Here is a 25049-nt window from a genome sequence, read left to right on the forward strand (position 1 = left end):
TTTGGCTGTGCTGTGCAGCATGCGGGATCTTAGTTCCCTGACCAGGGATCAAACCTGTGCCCCTGCCATGGAAATGCGGAGTCCTAACCACTGGACCACCAGGGAATTCCCAATCCTTGGATTTTAAGGCCTAGTTGGATTTGCATTTGTGCAGTAATGGGTTTGTCAAATGTGATGAAATCTCATCTTTAGAGATCCCTTGCAAGGCTGTACAGAACAGCGGCTAAATCCTAAGTCATTTATATCCATTTATCTTTGGCTTCAAGCTGTATAGTCCATATGAAATGATTTTTCAGATTTGAGGGTGAAAGAGTGAAATGATGTTTATGGAGCAAAATAAGTAAACAAAGATTTTAGTGTGGAGGAGCGAATCCCCAGCTACTTTTAATGGACATTGTATCTCATCTCCGTGAAAGATTTTAAACGATGCACACCCCTAAGGCTTTACAGTGATAATTCAAGGTAGATGGCCTTGACCTGCTTTTTATTATTTATTTATTTATCTATTTATTTATTTATGGCTACACTGGGTCTTTGTTGCTGTGCGCGGCTTTCTCTAGTTGCAGCAAGCGGGGGCTACTCTTTGTTGAGGTAGGTGGGCTTCTCATTGCGGTGGCTTCTCTTGTTGCGGAGCATGGGCTCTAGGTGCACGGGATTCAGTAGTTGTGGCTTGCAGGCTCTAGAGCATAGGCTCAGTAATTGTGGCTCGAGGGCTTAGTTGCTCTGCGGCATGTGGGATCTTCCCAGACCAGGGCTCATACCCTTGTCGCCTGCATTGGCAGGAGGATTCTTAACCACTGCACCACCAGGGAAGCCCTGGCCTGCTTTTTAAGGGACTCTAAAGCTGCAAAATGAAGGGTAAGGTTCCTGTCATTGCAAGGACCACAGCACTAGTGGGGTTAATGAAAATTAACCTTTTCCTAATCCCAAACATGTGCACATGCACATGCGTATATGTGCCATTGTACACGCGCATGCATGCACACATACACAGAGTTCAGCTTTCATTTCTCATATTGCCCAAGGGTGTGTAAAATATAAAGGGGTCAGCCAAGAAACCCGACTGTCTGTTAAATTTGACTTGCAAAATGTTCTACTGAAAAAAAAAATTTATACTGAGCTCCTGTTGTCCAGAATTTTACAATGTACAAACCCCTTAATACTGATCCTAACTCTGGCGCCACGTTGGAGACACACGAGGTATAGTGACCCACTTTAAAAAAAGCCGTGAGGTATAATAAACACTTTGTTTGTACAAGGCTATTAATATCTCAGGTTTTTGCAAACTGATCGAATGACATGCTTGCCTCGTAAGGAAATTGGATGGTTGTCATTTGCATTAGGTTATGATGTTACCCAAAGCCTATGAACGCTGTGAGCAGACAGGACCCCAAAAATGGTGTGAACAGTAGTCCTTCCCCACTGTATTCAAAGAAATGTTAATAATCGTGCAATGGTAACTAATAATTCTCTGTTCTTTTGCGTAGCGTGGCTCAGTAACCGTGTTGAGAATTATCGCTAACCCATGTAGTGCTTACTCTTGGCTGGGCACTATTCTAAGTGCGTTATAAAGATTGATTCATTTAATCCTTATAATAACCTTATGAGGTGGTTACTATTATTATCTTCATTTTACAAATGAGGAAACGGAGGCACAGAGAGGTTGAGAAACTTGCCCAGGCCACACAACTTGGAAGAGGCAGTGCCAGGATTCTAACGCAGGCAGTCTGGCCCCAAAGGCCATGCTGTTGACTGCTTTGCCCTACTGGTAGGAGGAGTCCAGGGTTTGGAGTTGGGCTAGTGTGAGTTCCAGGTGTGGCTTTCCCCCTTGGGGAGTCTGAGGAAGTCACATCACCGAGATGATTTCTGTATCAGTAAAATGTGGATAGAAGCACCTACTTGGCAAGGATTTTGTAAGGCATGGAGAGAATGCATGGAAACTCCTAGCACAATATTAGTCGACTCAGTGGTTACTATTATTATGATTATTATTGTTTCCAAAGCATTGACTTTGAACTTTTATCAGAAACAATCTCTTAAATTTACGATCTGCTCCAAATCTCTTAGTAATGAAAACTCATCTTAGCCCCTATTGCTGCGGGTCCTGGGTTTGCAGTGGCTGCCCCAGAAGTTAGCTTCAGGACTTTCTTAGATAATATTTTCAACTCATTCTGTGTGTGGTGGTCTCATTTAATTGCTGGTGAGTAGCTCTGGGTAGGAAAAAGAGGAACATTGCAGCCAGTCAGCCCTTTCACCTTTTTTATTTAGTAGCTTTCTGGTCTTCCAAATCACTCAGCTCTCTGAGCCTCAGATTTTCTTCATCCACTGGAGGTTGACAGTTCTTGTCTAATGAGTTGCTGTGAGGAGAACACAACTGTAAAGTGTCTGGCACGTTGGCTGCGTCAGGCCTGGATTATTTTCACCAGGGTTTTGCTGGTCATCTAGAACATGGTTTATACTTCCCCTAGAGTGGGTTTGTGATCGTAAAACTACTCCATGATGATGTCAGTTGTCTCTGGTTGGATGATGTCATTCATCTCTGATTGGATGAGGTGTCATCTGACCCATTTCCGGGGATCAGTGGAACAGAGCAGGATTATGGGAACAGCCATGGTGTTAGCATTCTGGGTCTTTGCTGTATAAAAACTCCAAGGGCAGCTGCGATGAGTTGGGGGCTGTGATGTGTCTTGCTTTTCTTTTTGAAGAAACCATTACAGAGTGACTGACCCCAGTGGGGATGTCTTTTTACCTCATCCCTGGCACCATAACTACCTCTCCCTGCCTCACCACCACACAATTAGGCTTGATACCTGCTTCCTGGATTGATTTCAGTAGTTTTATTTCCATCTTGTAAATGTCTGTCAACTTTTCTATAACTCCACCAGGGCAAAAGTTGTTCCAAGGGAGGTTATGTGTTTATTTCCTGATAGCAAGAGTAATCAGAATATTTGGGGGGAACTTTGGGTTCTAGAACTGTGTTCACAGCCTACAAATACATAATTGAGAATTCCTTCAACGGGGACAAATCTGGATTTTTTGAAAGGTACTATTGATTTTTTAAAACTGCCAAAGTTCTAAATAAGAGAAACATATAAAGTAATTAAGTTGATTTTCCTATTTAATGGCAGTTTTTAAAAGATGGAACCGAAATCCAACCACTTCTCACATCTCTGCTGCTACTACCCTGGTCCCAGGGGTTCTTGTCTCTTGCTTGGGCTTTTGCACTGGCCTCGTCTTGCTGTTTGCACCCTGGCCACCTTCGAGGCTGTTTGCAACACAGCAGTGAGGGCGATCTCTGCCGAGAGGTTGGTCCGATCCAAATTCCCTGGTCAGAGCCCTGTCGTGGCTTCTTACCTCACTCCGCGTAGGAGCTAAAGGCCTTCTTGTGCCTTCTCAGGCTTTCCCTGGCCAATTGCTCACTCGCCTCCCCAGCCATGACTTCCCCCACTCAGGGGGCTCCCCCATCCTGGCCTCTTTGCTGTTCCTCAGACACCCTGGGATCACCCTCTTCTAAAGCCTGTGGCTGCTGTTCCTTCTGCCTGCAGTGCTCTTTGCCATTTTCCAGAAGGCTCCCTCTCTTCATTCCTTCAGATCTTTCCTCGAATGTCACCTGCTCAGATACCTTCCTAGCCAACCTGTCTGACATCTCAGGGTCCCTCTTCCCGACACTTCCCGTCCTTGTTCTCCACATTTCTCCTCCATACTCTTGTCACATGCTATACTTGATCTTCTCCATCTTCATCTTGTTTATGGTCTTGTCTCTACCTCTAGAGATAATCTCGCAGAACAGCACCTGGTGCATAGATGATGTTCAATAAATGTCTTTGAATACATCGAAGAAACATTTCAAAATAAGAGTTAAGTACAAGGATTATATATATTTATAACTGCATCACTTTGTTGTACACCTGCAACTAACACAACATTTTAAATCAACTCTACTCCGATAAAAATTTAAAGAAAAAGAGTTGAGTACAAGGAACACTGTGGAAATAAGCGTTTAACATCATCAGGGGACTCTTGAGAAACATCAATTATTTGGATTTGGAAATTCTGCTAGATTTGTTTTAAAGATACCTCGGTAGCTATTAATGAAGAAAGCAATGTTGATAGCTACCCATTTTCTGTTACTTATTCGGAGCTACTTCTGGTTAAGTGAATAATAACCATGTAGGAAAAATACATATATATATATATAATACAGTAATGAAACTGATCCTCTTGGATAACCCATAAACATGGTAGAAAAACCATGCTCTTTATTTTTTTAGATTCATTACTTTAGAATCACACCCTCTAAATTAAAGGGCTCAGCTGAAGATAAGCAGGGACTTGAATTACAGTACAGGTCATGTGGGTTGTTGGGAGCCTGGAAGAAGGAAAAGGGGGTTGGAAGTGTGTTCCCTAAGTATGTGTGTGTCTGTGTTTAGTCAGAGCAGAATTGGAAGGGGATATCAAATGAGAAAATCAGAAGATATGGCAGCTCGAAGTTTTGTTGGGGACACTCATTCCCCCCGTGGTAGGAAACAACTGGGTAATTATTAACATCCTTAGGACTGAGCTGTGTGGTTTGGTCCCAAGGACTGACTTGACCTGTGGTCTTGACTTCATTTCTCATCAGATTCCATCATTGACTGTTGTGTGGCACATGCCTCTTTCCTTGCCTGTGCAGATGTGACTTGTGTCTGGTTGAATCGTTTTCTCTGCTGTGTGATTTATATCTGATGCTCTTGTGAATGAGGTCGAGCTGCAGCATCACAGAGACTTCTGTTTACACAAAGGACTCCTTCATCCCTCAGACCTGTAGAGATGCATTTGCTTGCTTATGCACATGTGCAGTCAGCACAAAGGCCCGTGTGTGGAGAATAAAAAAAGTGAAGGAAAAAATAGGGAATTATGAGGTGTTTTCATCACAGAGGAGAGGCTTTCCTGTGTGTGTGTATGTGTGTGAGTGTGTGCATGTAGCTTGCTGGTGTCATTTCCATAAAGGTCATTAAAGACCTCTGTATGCCATACTTTTACTGCACATGGATCTGTGTAATACAGAAACATACCAATGTACATTACGTTGTGCTATAATGAGAAAGAGTTAATATCGGGACATAATAATGTAGATATCTCAGCTCCAAAGAGACTGTATTTTTAATGTGAGTCTTTCTTTTGAAGCTGATGTGTATTCCATAAGTGTGTGCTATGCAGGCTCTTGTGAAGCTCTTGTGAAGTATGCATTCCTTACGACCTCTTAGAGGGATGCAGTCACAAAGGGGCCACGGCAATTACAGGCCGTGGTAATGGGAGAAGTAGGATAAGAGCTGGGTCTGTTAGGCCACTTTCCGAAGGGTAATCATGCAGTGTGTCAGTTTGTTAGACACGCCCAAGGTGACCCAGTGCTGTTCAGGGAGTCTAAAATTGAACAGGGACAAAGGGCTATGTTTATGCCTCAGTGGAAGAGAAGGCGTTTACCCAGTTCTGATTCTAAGACCCCACTTTCTAGTACTTGGAAATTCTACTTTCTTGCTTTTTCTCGTCATTTTCATTCCCACAAGAAAATATGTTAAGTAGAAAGGGTAAAATACGTATAAAATTGTTTACATTGTCAGGTGATTCTTTGTCATCATAGATAGATAGATACAGATATGGATATATAGATATAGATGTCTGTCTGTTTGTTTATCTATGAAGTCTCTGTGAGGTGTATGTCCACGTGTATGTGTAAAATTCTGAGAAGTAGTTTCTATCACTATAAATGTCTGATTGTTCAGCGGCTTGTATGTCACTTGATCATATATGTCTTTCTAATGAAGTCTGTTAGTCAATAAGGATTTACCAAGGATGGACTGTGTAAACTACAGTGGAAAAAACTCTGTGGAAGAATAAGAAAGGAGTGTTTTTTGCTTTGAAGAACTTCCCCTTCAGATCAAGCATCAGAACCTACACAACCCACAGTAATGCATGAACACCTACTGTTATAGGTTGAATTGTGTCCCTTCAAAAAAGATACGTGGGGCTTCCCTGGTGGTGCAGTGGTTGAGAGACCGCCTGCCGATGCAGGGGACACGGGTTCGTGCCCCGGTCTGGGAAGATCCCACATGCCGTGGAGCGGCTGGACCGATGAGCCATGGCTGCTGAGCCTGCGTGTACGGAACCTGTGCTCTGCAACGGGAGAGGCCACAACAGTGAGAGACCCGTGTATCACAAAAAAAAATAATAATAATAATAATAACAAGATATGTGGATGTCCTGACCTTCAGCAGCCCATAACATGACCTTATTTGGAAACAGGCTCGTTGCAGATGTAATTAGTTAAATTAACATGAGGTTACACTGGAGTAGGGTAGGCCTCTAATCCTATATGGTCAGTGTCCTAAGAAGACAGGCATGTGCACATGCAAAGATGCTCAACACCCCTAATTATTAGAGAAATGCAAATCAGAACTACAGTGAGGTATCACCTCACAGCAGTCAGAATGGCCATCATTAAGAAGTCCACAAATAACAAATGCTGGAGAGAGTGTAGAGAAAAGGGAACCCTCCTACACTGTTGGTGGGAATGTAAATTGGTACAGCCACTATGGAGAACAATATGGAGGTTCCTTAAAAAACTAAACATAGAATTACTATATGATCCTGCAATCCCACTCCTGGGCATATATATGGAGAAAACTCTAACTGGAAAAGATACATGCATCTCAGTGTTCATAGCAGTACTTTTTACAGTAGCCAAGACACGGAAGCAACCTAAGTCAACACTGACAGATGAATGGATAAAGAAGATGTGGTACATATATGCAATGGAATACTACTCAGCCATAAAAAAGAATGAAATAATGCCATTTGCAGCAACATGGATGGACCTAGAGATTATCATACTAAGGAAGTGATGGTTTATGTTTGCCTGACTTCAAAGCCTATGAGCCTTTTCCCTACACTAATGATTTCCAAAGGCACTTGGCAAGCACCATGGGTTCTTCAAAGAAACCTAAGGAATCACAGAGGCTATGGAATGGATCCACAAAGATGGGCAGGACTCTGGCTTAAACTGGGCCTCACACCTTACGTACACTAGTGAAGTTCTACTTTGTTCTGCTGTATACAACACAAGACAGGATGTTGATTAAAGAAAACAAGACCAACCAGAAAAGAAGTAACTATGGATACAGCACCAGGTTATGGCTTTGGCTCTATACAATTTAATACTGTTATCATCAAGCTGATGAAGACATTGCATGCACAGTGGTTGGTACTATGGCAAGGATAGTTTAGATGTTGAAGAGCAAACAAGGTTCAGAGAGATTCTAAAATGCTAAAAACCCAGCTCAGATAAGAAGTTCAAAGTTAACGGAGATATATGTGGAATTTGCATTTAGGTTCAAAAATGAATTGCGTCAACATAGACTAGAACAGTAGTTCTCCAAGTGGCCCTTAGACCAGCAGCTTGTGCATCACCTGGGAACATGTTAGAAATGCAACTTCTTGTGCCCCAGCCTCATCCCTATTAAATCAGAAACTCTATAGATGTTTTAATAAGCCCTCCAGATGTGTCTAATGCAGGTTAAAGTTGGAGAACCACTGGTTAGAAAAACCAACCTTCCTTCTCTCTTTGCCTTCGTTCATTTCTTTGTCTTTATTCCATGTCTTTCCCAAGAAAGTACTTGGGGTGGAAAATCTGAATGATTTGTGTAAGAACAAAGGTTTTATTTTACAAAAAGTTTGGAATCAATGATGTGATGTGGCTCCTGCCAAAAATAAATAGTTTGCATTAAAAATAGTGACCAGAACAAGGGAAGCATGAGGCTCCCCCCCTCCCCATTTGGCATATTCTGTGTATTCGCCATATTCTGCTAGACTGTACCTTGAATTTGTTGAGGAACTGATTTTAAGAGGGACATTGAAAAGGGGCTTGACAAGGGTGGAAAGTACCACAAACCTTGTCTTAAAGGAATAAGTTGGGGAAAGCCATCTCCTGTGATGGGGGGCTGACATAGAGAAGAAAGAGAATTTTTCATCTTGTTCCAGAGAGCAAAATACGTACAATGTTCAAAAGCCCCCTCAACTGGTATGAACAGGGCAAGATGTTTCCAGGCTTTTCCTACAGGGTTTTGGTAACTCAGATAAGTCCTTCAGGCTTCTTCTCCTCCTGCTGTAGTATTGAGATAATAAGGGCTAGGATTCGACCTCACAGGGTTTTGTGAAGACTGAAAAATGTGAAAATGTTTCACATTTTTGAAAAGCTAAGATCACTGTATGAAGGTAAGGCAATGGTACTATTATTAACGAGTTGATGGAAAGTTTAAGTCCAAGATAAAGAAAAATTTCAACTTACCAGTTGGCCCAAAGTGGGATGATCTTTCTCAACAAGTAGCAAGTTCACTGTCATGAGAGGTCTTCAGATAAAGCCAGAGATGTTAGAGGATGAATTGTTTGGGGTTGGAGAGACGGCCCCTAAGTGCCTCTCTGACACGTGTTTCATGACATGGACCTTAGTGCGTGAGGCGAGGCAGATCTAAGAGAATGGTGCTCAGAGCCAGTGGAGTGAACGTTTAATTCAGCATTTCCTCATCACTCCGTGCACACCACTGCAAACATTTTAAACACTGAAATATATTTAAACATTAAGTACATTAAAAACATTTAAAAGGAACAAGATGGGCCCACACTTGTTAACCTGGTGTCAGTTTTTCTCTCCAGCCCTATTGTTAAATTTCTCTTTCCATTAGAAGTCTGGTTGAATGGGCCCCTGGGTCCTTCTGTAGATCTGTTGATGTCTGAATATGGAAAGTAAAGTCGAATCCCCAATGCTTTCTTATAGTTTTTTGCGATGTCTCATAGGAATGGAAGAGGTGTCTTTCACGAGGTCTGAGCCAAATCCTGAGTTGATTTATAGCATTATTCCTTTAAGACTAAGCTCTCCTCTGGCTATAATTTTGCATCTAGAGTTCTGTTTCTTTTTTTTTTTTTCTCTCTCTTTTGGCCCTAAACTATTGGGTAACATTAGCGACTTTTGCCTCTCCCCAGTCCCTGATTGGCTGGTTTCCAGTGGCAGAGTGATGAATGGATCCTTTTGTGTAGGGAGTTTTGTAATTCAGGGAAGAACTGAGAGCTTTGCCAAAGGCGATATGTGGGTATTTTACACATATTACAGATAATGTGTATATATCAATAACATAATGAAGGTACCATTCAAGCATGGCTGTGGGTGGTAGCTAAGCAAAAGACAGCTAAATCTCATTTTTAATATATTAGAAGCTCTCTTCTAATTCAATCAGGAACAGTTGTTGTTCTGTTATGTAAAGACAAAAAAGTCAGTTAAAGCAGGGAATTATAAAAACATGAGTTGGGGGGCAAACTTTATATTTTAATTTAAAACATATATATGTGTATATATATGTACAACACACACACACCAACACAATTTAAATGCTGAGTTTTTTATAAAATACCGAGGACTTTTCATTGACTGTGGCTCTGCCTATTGCCAGTCCATGTCTTATTTTTTGCCTAAACCACATCCATAGTGCACCATCAATACTTTCTTGTTTTTAGTTTCTTTGAAGAAGAGAGAGACGTTTCAGGACAATTGCTAAGCAAACCGAGTGCAGGATCCTTCTAGATTTTTAACATATTATTTCCTTCTTTGATAGTTATCTCTCCCACATCTAAAATTAGAAAAAAAAATATATTGTGGTAAAATATACATAACATAAAATTTACCTTAACCATTTTTTAAAGTATACTATTCAGAGGCATCAAGTAAATTTATAATGTTGTACAACCATCACTGCTATCCATTTCCAGAAATTTTTCATTATCCTAAATGGAAACTCTGTGCCCATAAAAAATAACTCCCCATTCCCAAATACCCTCAGCCCCTGGTAGCCTCTAATTCTACTTTATACCTTCATGAATTTGCCTATTCTAGTTATCTCATATAAGTGAAATCGTACAATATTTGTCCTTTTGTGTCTGGCTTATTTTACTTGGCATAAAGTTTTCAAGATTCATCCATGCTGTAATATGTCAGCATTTCATTACTTTTCATGGCTGAATAATATTCTATTGTATGTATATACTCCATTTTGTTTATCCATATATCTGTTGATGGACACTTGGGTTGTTTTCGTCATTCAACTATTGTGATTAATGCTGCTATGAACATTGGTGGACAAGTATCTGTTTGAGTCCCTATTTTCAATTCTTTTAGGTATATACCTAGCAGTAGAATTGCTAGATCATATGGTAATTTCATGTTTACCTTTTCTGAGGACCCACAAACTGTTTTTCAAAAAAAATTTTTTTCTAAGCAACTTGTCTTTATGAAGACTTTCTAAGGCATTCAGCTTGGTTCTCACAGAAGCAACAGCTCTCTTTACGTTTGGTCCTATATTTCATCAGTTTCTAGACCATCTAATTAACTTGTATAATTACAATATCATGGATTCCCTGGTGGTCCAGTGGTTAAGACTCCACACTTCCAATGCGGGGGGTGCGGGTTCAATCCCTGGTTGGGGAACTAAGATCCCGCATGTTGCGTGGTCAAAAAAATACAATATCAAGTCCAACAATCATAAACAGGTTTAGAAACATATACAATTGATACTTGCTAAGCACGCAGCTCAACTGATATGACCAGAAGTCCTTGTAACATACTAGAGAGTAGCTTTCTGGCAATAAGCCCCAGGGTGCGCTGGGCATCAGCCAATACCTATTACAGAACAAATGGAGAATATTAGTTAATATATTATATGTCCAGTCAAATGGAGGTCAGTTAAGAGAGCTTTTACCATTCAATTAAATTACCTTTGTCATGATAAGATATATAAAGGAATTTAGAAATGACTGTGGCTCTAGAAAAAAAAAAAAACAGCTGCACATCCAGGACTGTTAAAATTCAATACACTTGTTGGGAGACTGGAAAAAGGTCCACAGCAAAGGCTAAAATAGAATGGGAAGTTGACCGAGGTGGTCATTTTTGTATCAACTCTTGAATTTAAGAAAGTTCTAATCGATAAGAGCCGTAGGTTAATTTTCTTCCCTTACAGCTTCACCTAGCATGGGCGATAAATGGAAGATAAACAAAGAATAGGGAAAGAAAGAATTCTTTCTTTCTTAGAAAGAAAATACATTCAGGTTAAGATTCAAGACTTGAGGATATGGGGAGGGGGAAGGGTAAGCTGTGACAAAGCGAGAGAGTGGCATGGACATATATACACTACCAAATGTAAAATAGATAGCTAGTGGGAAGCAGCTGCATAGCACAGGGAGATCAGCTCAGTGGTTTGTGACCACCTAGAGGGGTGGGATAGGGAGGGTGGGAGGGAGGGAGACGCAAGAGGGAAGAGATATGGGAACATATGTATATGTATAACTGATTCACTTTGTTATAAAGCAGAAACTAACACACCATTGTAGAGCAATTATACTCCAATAAAGATGGTCAAAAAAAAAAAAAGACTTTGGGATGTGATTAGAAGGTTTTCTAGCCAGTTCTGAAATGAAATCACCAAGCTGTAGGAGGAGTACTTTTATACAGCATCATCCATCCTTGTTGGCGACCCAAATGATTAAAGGTTTGGGAAATTGCCCCTCTAAATATGGGCTAAAGGAACTGGGTTTATTTAGCTTAGAGAGGGAGACTGAGCATGCTGAGGGGGACTTAATAATAGTCTCCAAGAATATGAGGGATATTCTATGAGTGATGGAAAGCAGCTGTTTCCTGTTTCCACTGAGGGCTGGATAAGAAAGAATAGAGTTAAACTGCAACAAGTGGGTTTAAGAACTACTTGGCCATAAAGTTCAAGACAACAAACCCACAAGACCAAAGTCACTTCTCTGTTTCAGAATTATGTAGTTCACTAGCTATCTTTCTTGGGTGGTTTCAACTGGCCTGTTCTTGAACTAGTAAAAAGATATGGAGGACCTTTCCCCTGTGTGAGAGTATGAAGTTGTCCAGTGTCAGAACTTACCAGTGTTCTGTGACTGAGGAAGCACTTATCTTCTAAGGAGATTTAAAAAGAAAAGAAATTAAGAATCTCTTTGCTCCCCCTTCATCTGCTTTTAAAGCCAGATAATCTAGATTTACTTCTTCTGTATGAGATGAAAAATTTCCATAGATTTGCCAGTGTGTGTTTTTTTCTGCCCACTTGGTCAATGTGGTCATGACTTTAAAAATAAAGTTCTGTGTTTTTAGTGAGATTGTTTATACACATACATGTGTATACATACATGTATATAGGCATGTGTGTATATGTGGTGTCTTAAGATATGAGATATATACACATATATCTCATAGATATTGTAGATATTTGCTATATGATATAGATATATATTATCATATGTAATTAATTCAACAATGAAAGCAATGTTTCATTCTAGACAGTGTGTCTGTGTGTGTTAGGGATATGAAGATGAATAAGCTATACACCATGCTAATTAGGAACAAAGCAAATAAATACACAAAGCATTATGAAATAATGCATCATTATAGAAAGTCAGGTAGGGGAAGAAATTTAAAGACAGAAAAGTGAGTTTGGGGAATGTTACTAGTCTTTAGTCAACGAGGCAGATGGAAATGCCTGAAATTTCTTCTCAACTATTGTTTCACCATTGTTATCCTGTGTTAGGTGAATTTTACTGTTTATTCTGAATTGGATAAAGGGGTGTCTTATTTGCCCAACTAGGAGTGTTTTCAAGGCAAGGTTTCATTTCCAGAGGATTGACTGCTGTCAGGTTATATCTGGAAAATTATAGGTTTTTATCAGCATTAACTGCGTATGTGTTCCACATGGGATATTTTCAACTTGTACCAACATTTACTCTAAGCTTATTAGAAATGTTTGCCTCTGTCGTTGAGTGTTCCCTGGCATCTGGGAAGGGGTGGGGTGGACCATAATCCAGCCTGACTCCCACAACTCTTTTGGTCTTCAAAAATCCAGCATTGAAGGAGGAAAAATGACCTGGGGTTGCTTTAAATCACTCATTCACTGTGAAGCTTTGGGCAAGTTACTTAACCTCTCTGAGTCTCACTTTCCTTCATCTACCTGACAAGAATGTTTTCAGGACTAAATTAAATGCAATAGTATGCTCCAAGCTCAGAGCTCATGTGCCCAGCCCTTAAGTCATTGACTCACAAAGGGCATCTCTTGCCTATGGTAACATCATGATTGCCCCAAGATTCTCTTCCCTCGTGGGCTTTGCTGGACCTTAGGGGCAGGTTTGTAGGGTAGGGTTGGTTTAAAATTCATGAGGGCACCCGAAGTCCAATTGTATGATTTTTCCCCCTTTTCTATACTTACTCAATCCAGGAAAAAAAAAAAAAAAGTCCACTATAATGCCAGATGTTCCAGGAAGCGTTTGTTGTCAAACTACTTGAAACAAATTATGTGCACACATGGAAGGAAAGTGCATTGTAAAATCAGCAGGGGGATTATGCTTTTTTTTTTACAAGGTTTAAAGGAGAATAAATCAGTCTTCTAGATATGCAGGTAGTCATTTAATAGACATTGATTAAATCGAGTGCTGTGCTTTGAAATGATATCAAATTGAAGACATGATCCTTGCCCTGGGAGGGTTTATGAACTTGTTGGAGAGACCAAACATGTATATATGAAATGACCACAGAACGGTTAGACTCAATCTCAGGAAAGGAAGTATAAAACAACAGGGCTTGAGCCCGTAAGTACTGAGGAAAGGCAGGATACAGGTTTGGGTAGGGATTTAATATAGTTCTTGGAGACTTAGGGTCGTGGTTTGACGGGTTCATAAAAGAGTATCATTTAAAGACAGACAGAATTAAAGAAAAAAACCCAACCTAAAATGTTCACTTCCTATAGAAACCTAAGAACATACTGCAGTTACTCTTAACTTATTTGAAATAAATGCATCCTTCTAAATTCTCAGCGTTCAGGCTGATTTCCTTTCAAACTCTCCCTCCACACTGTGCCAGACGGCTCCTGCCCAAATTTATTCTTTGTCTGCGGGATATGGAATATTTTTATAAATCATAACAAGTCACAGGGAGGGTAAAAATCCCAGCTCAAGACCTACCTCAAAAGCTGAGGCGTGCCACATATTTTAATGGCGGTGGATCTAGGAACCAAGGTTAGGACCTTTCTCTCTCTATTAGAAGAAGATTTATAATTCAGAGCCTTCTGAGGGTGAGCCTGGATCCTCTGACCTGGACCCGTCCTCCAGCCCCTCCCCACATCCCAGCTCCCCAAATGAAATAAGCAGGGAAGCAGGACAACAAAACCATTAACTTAATAGCATAGAATTTATGGCTGAAATCATGCAAAGTATGTCAGTAGAGGAAAATAATTACTGTCACTTTCTTTGAGACACTTGACTTTATGGTTCCTGTCACCTTTATCATAACACACAGCTGATTTAGTAGCTCTGTTTTTCATGGCACATGGCCTGGTGTTATGTTTTTCTGCATGTGGACATGCTAGTGAGATGACAATACATGGATAGACTGGAGTGGGACTAAATTTAGATAATGAACTGGAATACTGTTAATGGTTTGTGTTTAGTCATGCTGTCAGTATGCCAGCTGAGCTTTTTTCACTTGCCCTTTCCTCCTCTAGATTCTCAAATCCAAAGATTTAACATCTCCAACTCAGCGCTACATCGACAGCAAAGTCGTGAAAACCAGAGCAGAAGGTGAATGGCTCTCCTTCGACGTCACTGATGCTGTTCACGAATGGCTCCACCATAAAGGTGACCACCGCCCTCTGTTCTCCTCCTTCGATGTTCAGTGATCCCAAGTTATTGCAAGTTGATTGCAGATTGAGGGGTATTAGATGCACAGAAAAATGACCTCCTTAACTTAATGTTTTCCAGACAGGAATCTGGGATTTAAAATAAGTTTACACTGTCCCTGCTGCACCTTTGTACCATCGAATAATTACATCATCCCCAACAAAAGTGAAGAACTAGAAGCACGATTTGCAGGTAACTGAAACTGGGGCGTATGAGGTGGGGGAGGGAAGGGCCTCTGTTGATAACCTTCTGGGGGAATGAGGTCAGTTTGCATGTGAAAATGAGATGGCTGGGTGAGGCCTGGGGAGTTTCATTTGTTTGGGCAGAGATATGGTTGGGGAAATATATATGAAGGCAGAAAGGATTGGAAGAAAGGGATTCCTTCCCAGTTTATGCTGCTCGATGCCCTGTGATGACTTGGCAGTACTAACTGACAGACTTACCAACCTTCCAGACTCTTAAATAGCCTGTTCAGCCCTTTATTCTTCACTTGAGCAAACCAACATTCCATCTATGCTAATATTACAGAAGAAGAAGATCACATGCATTCAAGGACATCCATTGATTATCCCCCCCAAAACCCAACGTTGTCGGGAAGCCACCACTGTATCTCACAGAGAACGTCCTCTCCCACCACAGCCTCTGTAACTAACCTGACCTGTACCAGAACACACCCCCTTTTCTAGTTGGTGCCCAATATTCCAAGTGGCTTCCTTATCAGACTTTCATAATAGTTTATAAACACATAACAAGGTTTTAGTTGCCCCCCCTAGTCTTGCTCACCTTTTAGTGAATTAGTCAAAAGTCAAAGAGGATGAGGAGATGCCAAGGGTTCAAGTCATGTCTTATGTTAGATAACAAGTCGTTGGAGGACAAGAGGTGAGAGGGGAGTCTGGACCAATTGTGGGCGCAGCACTGGCTCCACACCACCAGGTTAGGGAGCTGATGGCCCTTTCCTAACTCACCCCACCTGGGACCTCCATCCATTGGCAGAAGGCTCCAGTGGGCCTTGCTCATGGAAAAATACTCCCAGCGGTCTAGAGATCTATTTCAGTCTCTAACCTAGTCATGATTCTCTAGAGTATGGAGATTAAATGCTTAAGCTGGCAGTCTCCTGAGTGTGCTTTGGGGAGCTTGAGTTTCTCCATCTCAGATGGAATCAGGAAGGTGTTGAGAATGTCATAAAATCAATGAAAAAAAACCTTTCTTCACAGCTTCCCAAAATAGCATTAGGTAAGGGTGGGTGACTTCTGTTTCACTTGAACCTCATTCACTGCAATTTGGTGTAAGTCTCAGTTTAGGTTCATCAGGGAAGTCTTTTGACTTGAGCAGTCCTAGGAAGAGAGGGGACCAGTGGGTGACACGTCGTATGGCCGTGTCATCAGTCGTTGAGAGGTTGAGCAGAGCCTACACTGAGGACTGACTAAAATAAACAGTCGAGATTGCCCTTGGACTAGTGGTCAAATACTTCTTCTGTAGTGACTTTCATAACCAACAGGCCCTGCCTTGGACACTGAAATACCTTCTGACATGAGTCCCATTTAGCCGTGTTCCTTGTCACCTGCACTAGTCCTATCCATTGCCGTGGGGAGTGAGCCAGCTGCTGCTGCTGTGTGGTCATCACTGCTATTTGTGACAATAGACAAAGGAAAAAAAAAAGATATGGCTGATTCTATTTGATGAAGGTGAAGCTAAATGTTTATTACCCGAATGCATTTTTTCAAGGTATTGATGGCACCTCCACATATACGAGTGGTGATCAGAAAACAATAAAGTCCACTAGGAAAAAAAACAGTGGGAAGACCCCACATCTCCTGCTAATGTTGTTACCCTCCTACAGACTTGAGTCACAACAGTCCAACCGGCGGAAGAAGCGTGCTTTGGATGCAGCCTATTGCTTTAGGTAAAGGAAATAAAAAGAAAACAAAAAGTAACTGTGTTTGTTTAACTTTTGTACTGCTTTTGCCCCCTTTTTCTTTTCTTTTCTTTTTTTTTTCCTAAAAATGGACTTGAACTGCAACTCATTGCATAAAACCAGGACTAGAAAAGTAGAGCCATCGTATTTTGTAACATCATCCTTTCCGGGGGTTTAAACAGTTATTTCTATGCTGTATTCATCAGTTCTTTAACAATGAATCTACTGTGAAGGGAGAAAACTAGCCCCCTGAACTTTTTTCCCAAATCCCTCCGAAGTACTTTGAGGCTGAAGAAGAAAAGGAGCTGTCTGTTCCCCAGAGCAAAGTTAGGTTGATTTGAGGTGCAGGATGGCGGGTCCCTAACTGGGGAGACTCACCACCTGTAGAAGCCTTCACTCTCCCTGCAAGGTACCCATGGTCAAACCTTCTTCACAGTAACTGTGATGAGAGAGACAGAAGAAGGATGCTATTTGTCGTGTCTTTTACTAGAGAATATGAGAAAGGAGGGTAACATAAATTTATCTCCCATTTCCACATGAATTCATGGAGGGAAAGTGTGAATGTTCTTCTGTATCTTTTTCTTTTTCGTTTTTCTTTTGGCCGTGCCACAGGTGCAGCTTGCAGGGGCCTTAGTGACTTGTGGGGATCTTAATTTCCTGACCAGGGATTGAACTCATGCCCCCTGCATTGGGAGCACGGAGTCCTAACCACTGGACCACCAGGGAGTTCCCCTTTTCTGTGGTTTCTTAGCAAGTGTAGTAGGAGCTGTGGGGTGGTGAGGGGTCCTCACTGATAAAGTGCTCAAAGTGTCTGAGTTCACAAGAAAAAGGGTGTTTTTTGGTTGCCAGAACCAGTGGTTGCTCTAAGTAAGACTCCGTGTTTCTTGATCTCTAGTTCATTCCTAGATCCAGGAACAGGAAATGAAGTAAAGGATTTCTTCTCAAAGGAAAATGCCTTAGATTGTTCTCTGTAAATACCTATTGTACTTCATCCATTTTGCATTTGAAAAGGCAATAGAGGATGGATGGCAAAACTGTGCACCGTAGGTTGGAAGGGGCTTGGTCTCCGTCTGCCACGTCTCTGCTTATATCTCATCATTTAAGGGAAGGGTTTGATTTTTGAGGTCACAGATAAGTGGGTCGGGGCATAGAACTCGCAAGGGAGTCCAGCGAATCACCATCACACCTCATCATGACAGTCTCTTGAGATTGCAGTTCAACCATTAAAACCTGGCCCGTGGTATTTGCTCATACATATTTGTTGAATAAATGAATGAGTCATTTTCCTGGTTTGGGATGAGGGGCAGGGGGATTGGGGTGAAATCAGCTTTGAAATCTCCATTGCTCTTTCTTTTATTAGAAATGTGCAGGATAATTGTTGCCTACGCCCACTTTACATTGATTTCAAGAGGGATCTTGGGTGGAAATGGATACATGAGCCTAAAGGGTACAATGCCAACTTCTGTGCTGGAGCGTGCCCGTATCTGTGGAGCTCAGACACTCAGCACAGTAGGGTAAGTACGGGCCTCACTTGTCTCTTCTATTCTTGGGCTGCTAATATGTACCTGCTGATAGTATTTCCACATGAATTCTAAATAGCCTGGTGCCCTTTTGTCATCACACGTAAATGGGTGCTGGAGACACCGGTTTGAATGATGAGAAAAAAATGTAATCTGTAGGTGAACTCAGAAAGTAACACTGATGAGTTTGGACAGTAGGTCTGGCCTTCCCAATTAGATTACAAGCAACTTGAGGACAGTTTAATTTTTTCTTTGTTTTATATTCTTAACAGCTGTAAGCATAAATAGGTAGGATCAATATATCACTTAGTGTCATGTGCTGTTAAGATGTGCAGGGACCCAGGTCTCCAGCTAAAAAAAGGATCCGTTATCACCTTCATCAGGGACTGTCATATTCGAAAGAACATTGAGGACTTCAGTAGATGCTTTGGCAGAGGGATTCACTAGTGTATGACAGTTATAAAATCATTTAACTTCTCTGAACCTCAGTTTTCTTATCAGTAAAAAGGAATGTCTGTATTAAAAATTATTTTTGAAATAATAATGTCCAACTCGAGAGTGGATGTGAAGAACATAAAGATGATATATGTAACAGTGATTTGAAAATCAGTATCTCCCAGTCGTTTTGAATATAACCCAAAGTAAATGAGAATCTGAATATTTTATTAAGTTACTTCAATGAGGAATGAAGGCTAATTCAGAAGGCAGGTCCTAGATTGGATGCCATGGGTTCCCAGCCCAGATTAGCAAAGACTTTTTCTATGTAATAATGATATTTGTCCAAATGCGTCTTTTTGGTGCCTAGTCATGGAGGATTTTTAGAGATGGAAAGGACTTCATAAGTTATCTTGTCCCATCCTGTAGTACTATATATAAAATAAATAAACAACAAGGACCTACTGTATAGCACAGAGAACTATACTCAATATTTTGTAACAATGTATAAGGGAAAAGAATCTGAAAAAGAATATATATATATACACACACACACACACACACACACATAACTGAATCACTTTGCTGTATACCTGAAACTAACACAACATTGTAAATCAACTATACTTCAATAAAAATATAGAATAAAATGAAGTAATAATAAAATAAAATACAAAAAAATAATAGGCTCTCTTGTTCAAACCTTTCATTTTTTTAAAGCAATTGAAGTCTAGATCAAGTAGATGACTTGCCCAGGAGCAAACAGTTGGTGACAAACCAGAGCTTGGAACGCAGGCCTCCTTGTTTTATAACCAGGCCTTCGTTCACTTCGTCTTTAATTCCTGAAATGTGGCTACACGTTGGGGTTATGCCTCTGTAAATCTCCTTATTAAAGAAACATTAGAAAAATTGCCTTCACTGCAGGATAGGAAAATGAATCTCCTGCCAAAAAGGCCACATAATGCGTTCAGCTGAACTCAAGAGTTTGGGGGATACCAATGATTTTAGATAATCTGTATTATAAAATTCCTCTTGAATTCAGCTGAAAAAATCTTGTGTTGGTGGAGCATGAAGTCTATTTATTGATAAACGCTTACATATGCTAAACTTTCAATTGACAAATACGGCTCCCTTTCCTTCAGCTGTTTTCCTGACACCCCTGGAGGTTTTGGCTCTCTGGGCTGACCACGTGCTTGGCCACGTGAGGGAAGCTTGCTCATGCCTGTCCCTTTGGTCTGAGCTCTCTGGCCAGGCTGCTTCAGCTGGGCTGTGGCAACAGTAGCTGTAATGTGGGCAAGACCCAGTTGCCAAGTAGAAACATAATTCTCCTCCCTGATACACAGAGGGAGTGTGTGAAGGCTGAGACCATGCTTGTTTTTCAAGGAGAGAGGAAGAATCACTGTCATGATCACAAATATGTGGTTTGGACAGTTACCCAAAAAGCCAGAGGTAGCTTAATAAAGTAGTCAGTGTTGCTGTGCTGAACAGATCTTCTGTCTTAGGCTGAAAACATTGCAGTGAATCTCGAGGAAAAGGTCACTCGCTGTTTGATTAACACATTAATGGCATCCTTGGAAATGTCTCTTTATCATCACTGGGGAAGCTCCATACTTCCGTTGGTAGAAGTCACATACCCCTTTGATATAGGATGGGGTTAAAGGTATAGCACTAACCATAGAACTTTCTTTTCATTCTAAGACTGACTATTCACTCCTCCAACTTAGCCACTACCATTTACCACATGGAAAGCTAAATGGAGGATTGATTATTATTATTATTTTAAGAAAAATGTAACAAAGTGAATAATTAAGAATATAGATTTCTGGGCTTCCCTGGTGGCGCAGTGGTTGAGAGTCCGCCTGCCGATGCAGGGGACACGGGTTCGTGCCCCTATCCCGGAAGATCCCACATGCCGCGCAGCGGCTGGGCCCGCGAGCCATGGCCGTGGAGCCTGTGTGTCCGGAGCCTGTGCTCCGCAACGGGAGAGGCCACAGCAGTGAGAGGCCCGCGTACAGCAAAAAAAAAAAAAAAAAAAAAAAAGAATATAGATTTCTTCTGAGGTCGTTCTTAGCATGATTGTATTTATGAAGCAATGAAAAATGAAAAGGCTTTGATCTTTCTTTTATTTTAAATGAAAATTTAGGTGACATTAAATTGGCCTGAGAAGACACTTAGCCTAGGAAGATTTCACACTGCAGACAGGTGTCTTTTGCTCTACCTAAGGGTAGATTAAAGCTCTGATGAGAGTTTTAATAAAAAATGTTATTCTCCTGTTTATCCATGTATTCATTTCTTCACCTAGCATGTGACTCTTGTTTTGATTTTGTCCAGAGAAGACTCACTAGGGCTATAAGGTTAAAAAAAGATGTGTGTAGAGTCCCTGACCTCAAGCGAACTCTTCATCTAGGTGGGGATTGAAACTACTCATGAAACAACTTCAGTTACAAAGAAGTGTAGACACAAGGCGAAATACCAAGTTTGGTATTTGGACCAAGTTTTCTGAGGGCCTGGGAAGTATGGTCAGCAAAGTAGTGATCAAAGTAAAGACTCCTTGGAAAAACTGGAAAATCTGTTGAATGAGCAATTTTGTCTAATCTGACTTTTACAGAAGTATTTGTTTACAATGTATGAGAAAAGGATTCTGTAGGAAAATGGTGAATTCAGGGATTCCTCAGGATGCCTACCCATTTGACTATAATTGGAAAATAAGTAAAGGGAAGTGTAAGCCCCAAATAATCTAAATTGCCTACGCAGTGCTGTGACTGATAAGATAACCATGTGTGATGGTTCTATTAAAAAATAATGGCCTGTTTTTTTTGGTCTATTCGTATGTTTTCTTTCTTCTCCTGTGTCCTTTCAGGTTCTCAGCTTATATAATACCATAAATCCAGAAGCATCTGCTTCCCCTTGCTGTGTGTCCCAGGATTTAGAACCGCTCACCATTCTCTACTACATCGGCAAAACACCCAAGATTGAACAGCTTTCTAATATGATCGTAAAGTCTTGCAAATGCAGCTAAGATTCTTGGAAAAGTGACAAGACGATAATCAAAGAGTGATGATGATAATGATGATGATGATGATGATGATGATAGTGACAAAGGCAATGTTTGTAACAAGACAACACGAGAGAGCCTTGCTTCATCAGTGTTTAAAAAAAATTTGAAAAAGCGGTACTAGTTCCAACACTTTGGAAGTTTGTGTCCTGTTTGTTAAAACTGGCATCTGAAACAAACAAACAAAAAAAAGTTGAAGGCTTTATTCTATATTTTACCTACTCTGTAAGTGAGAGAGACAAGAAGCAAAACCTTTTTTTCTTGAGAAAAAAAAATAAACACTGGAAGAATTTGTTAGTGTTAATTATGTGAAAGAAAACAAAAACAGGAAAATCCCGTTAAGTGGAGTTGCTGTACATACGTTTTTATCCCACGCCTCACTTGATTTTTCTGTATTGCTATGCAATAAGCATCCTTCCCATTCTTACTTAGAGTTAACAGTGAGTTATTTATTGTGTGTTACTATATAATGAACATTTCATTGCCCTTGGAAAATAAAACAGGTGTATAAAGTGGAGACCAAATACTTTGCCAGAAACTCATGGATGGCTTAAGGAACTTGAACTCAAACAAGCCAGCAAAAAAAAAGAGGTCATATTAACGGGATGAAAAATGCAAGTGACATATTATATGACCGAGCAAGTCTGCATGAAGACAAGACCCTGAAAACACATGCTCTCTACCAACTGCCGGAGGAAGCTTCTTGTAAGGTTCAAAACTGAAAAGCCTGTTAATAAAGGAAACTTTCGGTCAGAATAAGTCTGTAAGATTTTTTTTTCCTTTTTAATTGTAAATTGTTCTTTGTCAGTTTAGTCAACCAGTGAAATGTTGAAATGTTTTGATATGTACTGGTCAAACTTCAGACCTTAAAGTATTGCTGTATAGCTATGCTCTAGATTTTTCCTTCATTTTGGTGTATGTAACCATACCTATATTACTACAATAGATGGGTATAGAAGCCAGTATAATTGGAAACACATCTGCAGATCTCTTTTGCAAACAATGAAATCAAAACATTAATTACTTTATTGTGTAATGTATAAATTTTTACCATATTTTTAATGTTCTGTAATAATGTCAACTCTGATTTAGATTGGACTTAAATTTGGGCCCTTTTTAATGATTGTTCAGAATTGTGTGTTTCCCTTAGCTGGCCAGTACTTTTGAGTAAAGCCCCTGTATTTTGACTTGCACTACAAATACATGTTTGATAGTATTTGTTCCACCTGTGCTTTTGCATTGTCCATTATTATGACATAAGCTACCTGAGTCCACTTGTCCTTTTTTTTTTCTTTTATAAAAAGATGTAGTTTTCCTTCATTTTCTAAGCATCATTACTAATCAGTTCAGACATTAACAATCTTCTATTTTAGGGAAATTGGGGATTATAGATACATAGATAATTGAGGTGAAATGTTCTAGTTTTAGCAAGGGCTTAAGGATCTGACTGGAACTCAGAATGTTGGTGACTGGGTTAAGAAAGTTTTCTCTAACTTGGTTTAATCAGTATTTCCACAGAATTCTACTGTTATAAAAGAGCAGACAGTTCATAGGAAACAACTTTTTCTTTAATCGAGTTTTTAGTGTTCAGGGAGAAATGGAAAGATTTGCATTTTAGTTGATTTTTTTTTTTAAGGAAGAAAAAAAGCCCAGGTCAGCATAAGTCATGTAGTTTATTTCACTGAAGTTAAGGTTTTTATAGATGTTCTTTGAAGGTTGAAAAGGCACTAGGCAAATTCTCTCATGATCAAAAAATCCTTTCTTTCCTCTGAGTGAGAGTTATCAAATCAGAGGTTAGAATTTACCTTGCTGAAATACATGATTTGCCACATTTTTGCAGAGGAGGTAAACTTATGTCAGGGGTTGTAGGATATGTCAGTTTGTCAGTTGTCTCTTATTTAGCTTTAGGATAACAATTAATAGTAAGTCAATGGAATATTTGCAGTTTTACCTAAAGAGCAGCACAATGAGGTGTGAATCCAGCGTGAAGTTGTTTGTTTGATATAGTGTACTTCTTTTTTGGAATTTCCTGACCATTATTAAAATGACAAATTGGATTTGTTTGAAAACTGGAAAAGCAAGAGATAGGATGCCACAATACCAAACAACCCTTGGGTTGGATGTAACCCAATCCCAGATTGGAGTGTGTTGATTTTTTTTTTCTCTTCCACTTTTCTATCTATTCTATGTAAATCACTTTTATTTCTGCAGGTATTTTCCTCTCGATAGAATGACATTTTGTTTTGTATTATTTTGTCTTTCCTCATGAATGCACTGATAATATTTTAAATGCTCTATTTTAAGATCTCTTGAATCTTTTTTTTTTTTTTTTTTTAGTTTGGGGGTTTTATAAGGCCTTTATTTCCCATAAGTAAATATTGCTATGAGAGGGGAGGGAGTGGGGAAAATGTTAGTATGTGGGTGGGTTTGGCCTGCAGTTTTTCTGTGATAAACAGCAATACGATTTTATGGTTGGCATGATTTTTTTTTAAAAAAATGGAACATAAGAATAGCTGTTTTGTATTTTGATGACTGATTACGCTGTATTTTAACACAATGTATGTCTGTTTTTGTGGTGCTCTAGTGGTAAATAAATTATTTCAATTATATGTCGATGTGTTTTTCCTGTCCTGGTATCATCCTGGAGACCAGAGAACACTTCTGATTCAGGGAGCATGATCTCAAGCTAGAAAAGTCATACCAGCTTTAAGATCTTGCTTTTTTTTTTTCCTCAGAGAGGTTCAGTCCAGAGATGTCATGATTTAGAGTTCAAGAGCCAGGATGTATCTATCAAGGCCTGAAGAAAGCCCTGTGCAGTCTTTTTATTCCCTTGTTTATTGCTATTTGGTAATTGTTGGATATTTAGTTTCCATCCAGCTTGACTGTCTACCAGAAAAAAAAAATGCAGAGAGTTGTTTGGACCATGCTTTGGCTTTCTAATCCTATGTTCTGCCAACCCCAGGGCCAAAAGAACGGTCTAGACAGTATCCCCTGTAGCCCCATAACTTGGATAGTTGCTGAGCCAGCCAGATATAACAAGAGCCACGTGCTCTTTGGGGTCGGTCTTTGAGAGCAGCTACTCCTCTATTTCTCCCCTACCGCTGCACCAAAAAACCCCTATTCCCGCAAACTTCCTTGGCTGTTCCCTGCAAGACCAGAATATGCAAGTGAGTTGCCAGTCTCTCAATAAATCAAAGTAATAAAAAAAAGTCGTTGTGGCTCCATCTGGCTGTCCTGCTTTATCTAATGAAAGAACGAATTTGTGCCTGTTTTCTAAACATCACCTAGAAACAAACCGTCCATTCAAACGTCTAGGTAGAACAGAAAACGGTTCCCTTTTCTACACTCTGTGTTTCATCTTTTATAC

At 40.1% G+C, this 25049-nt stretch overlaps 1 protein-coding gene across 1 annotated transcript in view; it reads left to right on the forward strand.

The window, feature by feature from the left end:
- The window catches only part of TGFB2 (transforming growth factor beta 2), an 84101-nt gene extending 59810 nt beyond the window's left edge, over positions 1-24291 (forward strand). The window contains exons 3-7 of the mRNA XM_081218878.1: positions 14583-14715; positions 14839-14949; positions 16483-16660; positions 18033-18186; positions 21488-24291. Of these exons, the coding sequence (XP_081075004.1) occupies positions 14583-14715; positions 14839-14949; positions 16483-16660; positions 18033-18186; positions 21488-21646 (735 nt within the window). The 3' untranslated portion in view covers positions 21647-24291. The remainder of the gene's footprint in view (positions 1-14582; positions 14716-14838; positions 14950-16482; positions 16661-18032; positions 18187-21487) is intronic.
- Positions 24292-25049: the final 758 nt, after the last annotated feature.

The sequence above is a fragment of the Mesoplodon bidens genome, assembly GCF_964165515.1.
Source record: "Mesoplodon bidens genome assembly, chromosome: 2".
NCBI lineage: Eukaryota > Metazoa > Chordata > Mammalia > Artiodactyla > Ziphiidae > Mesoplodon > Mesoplodon bidens.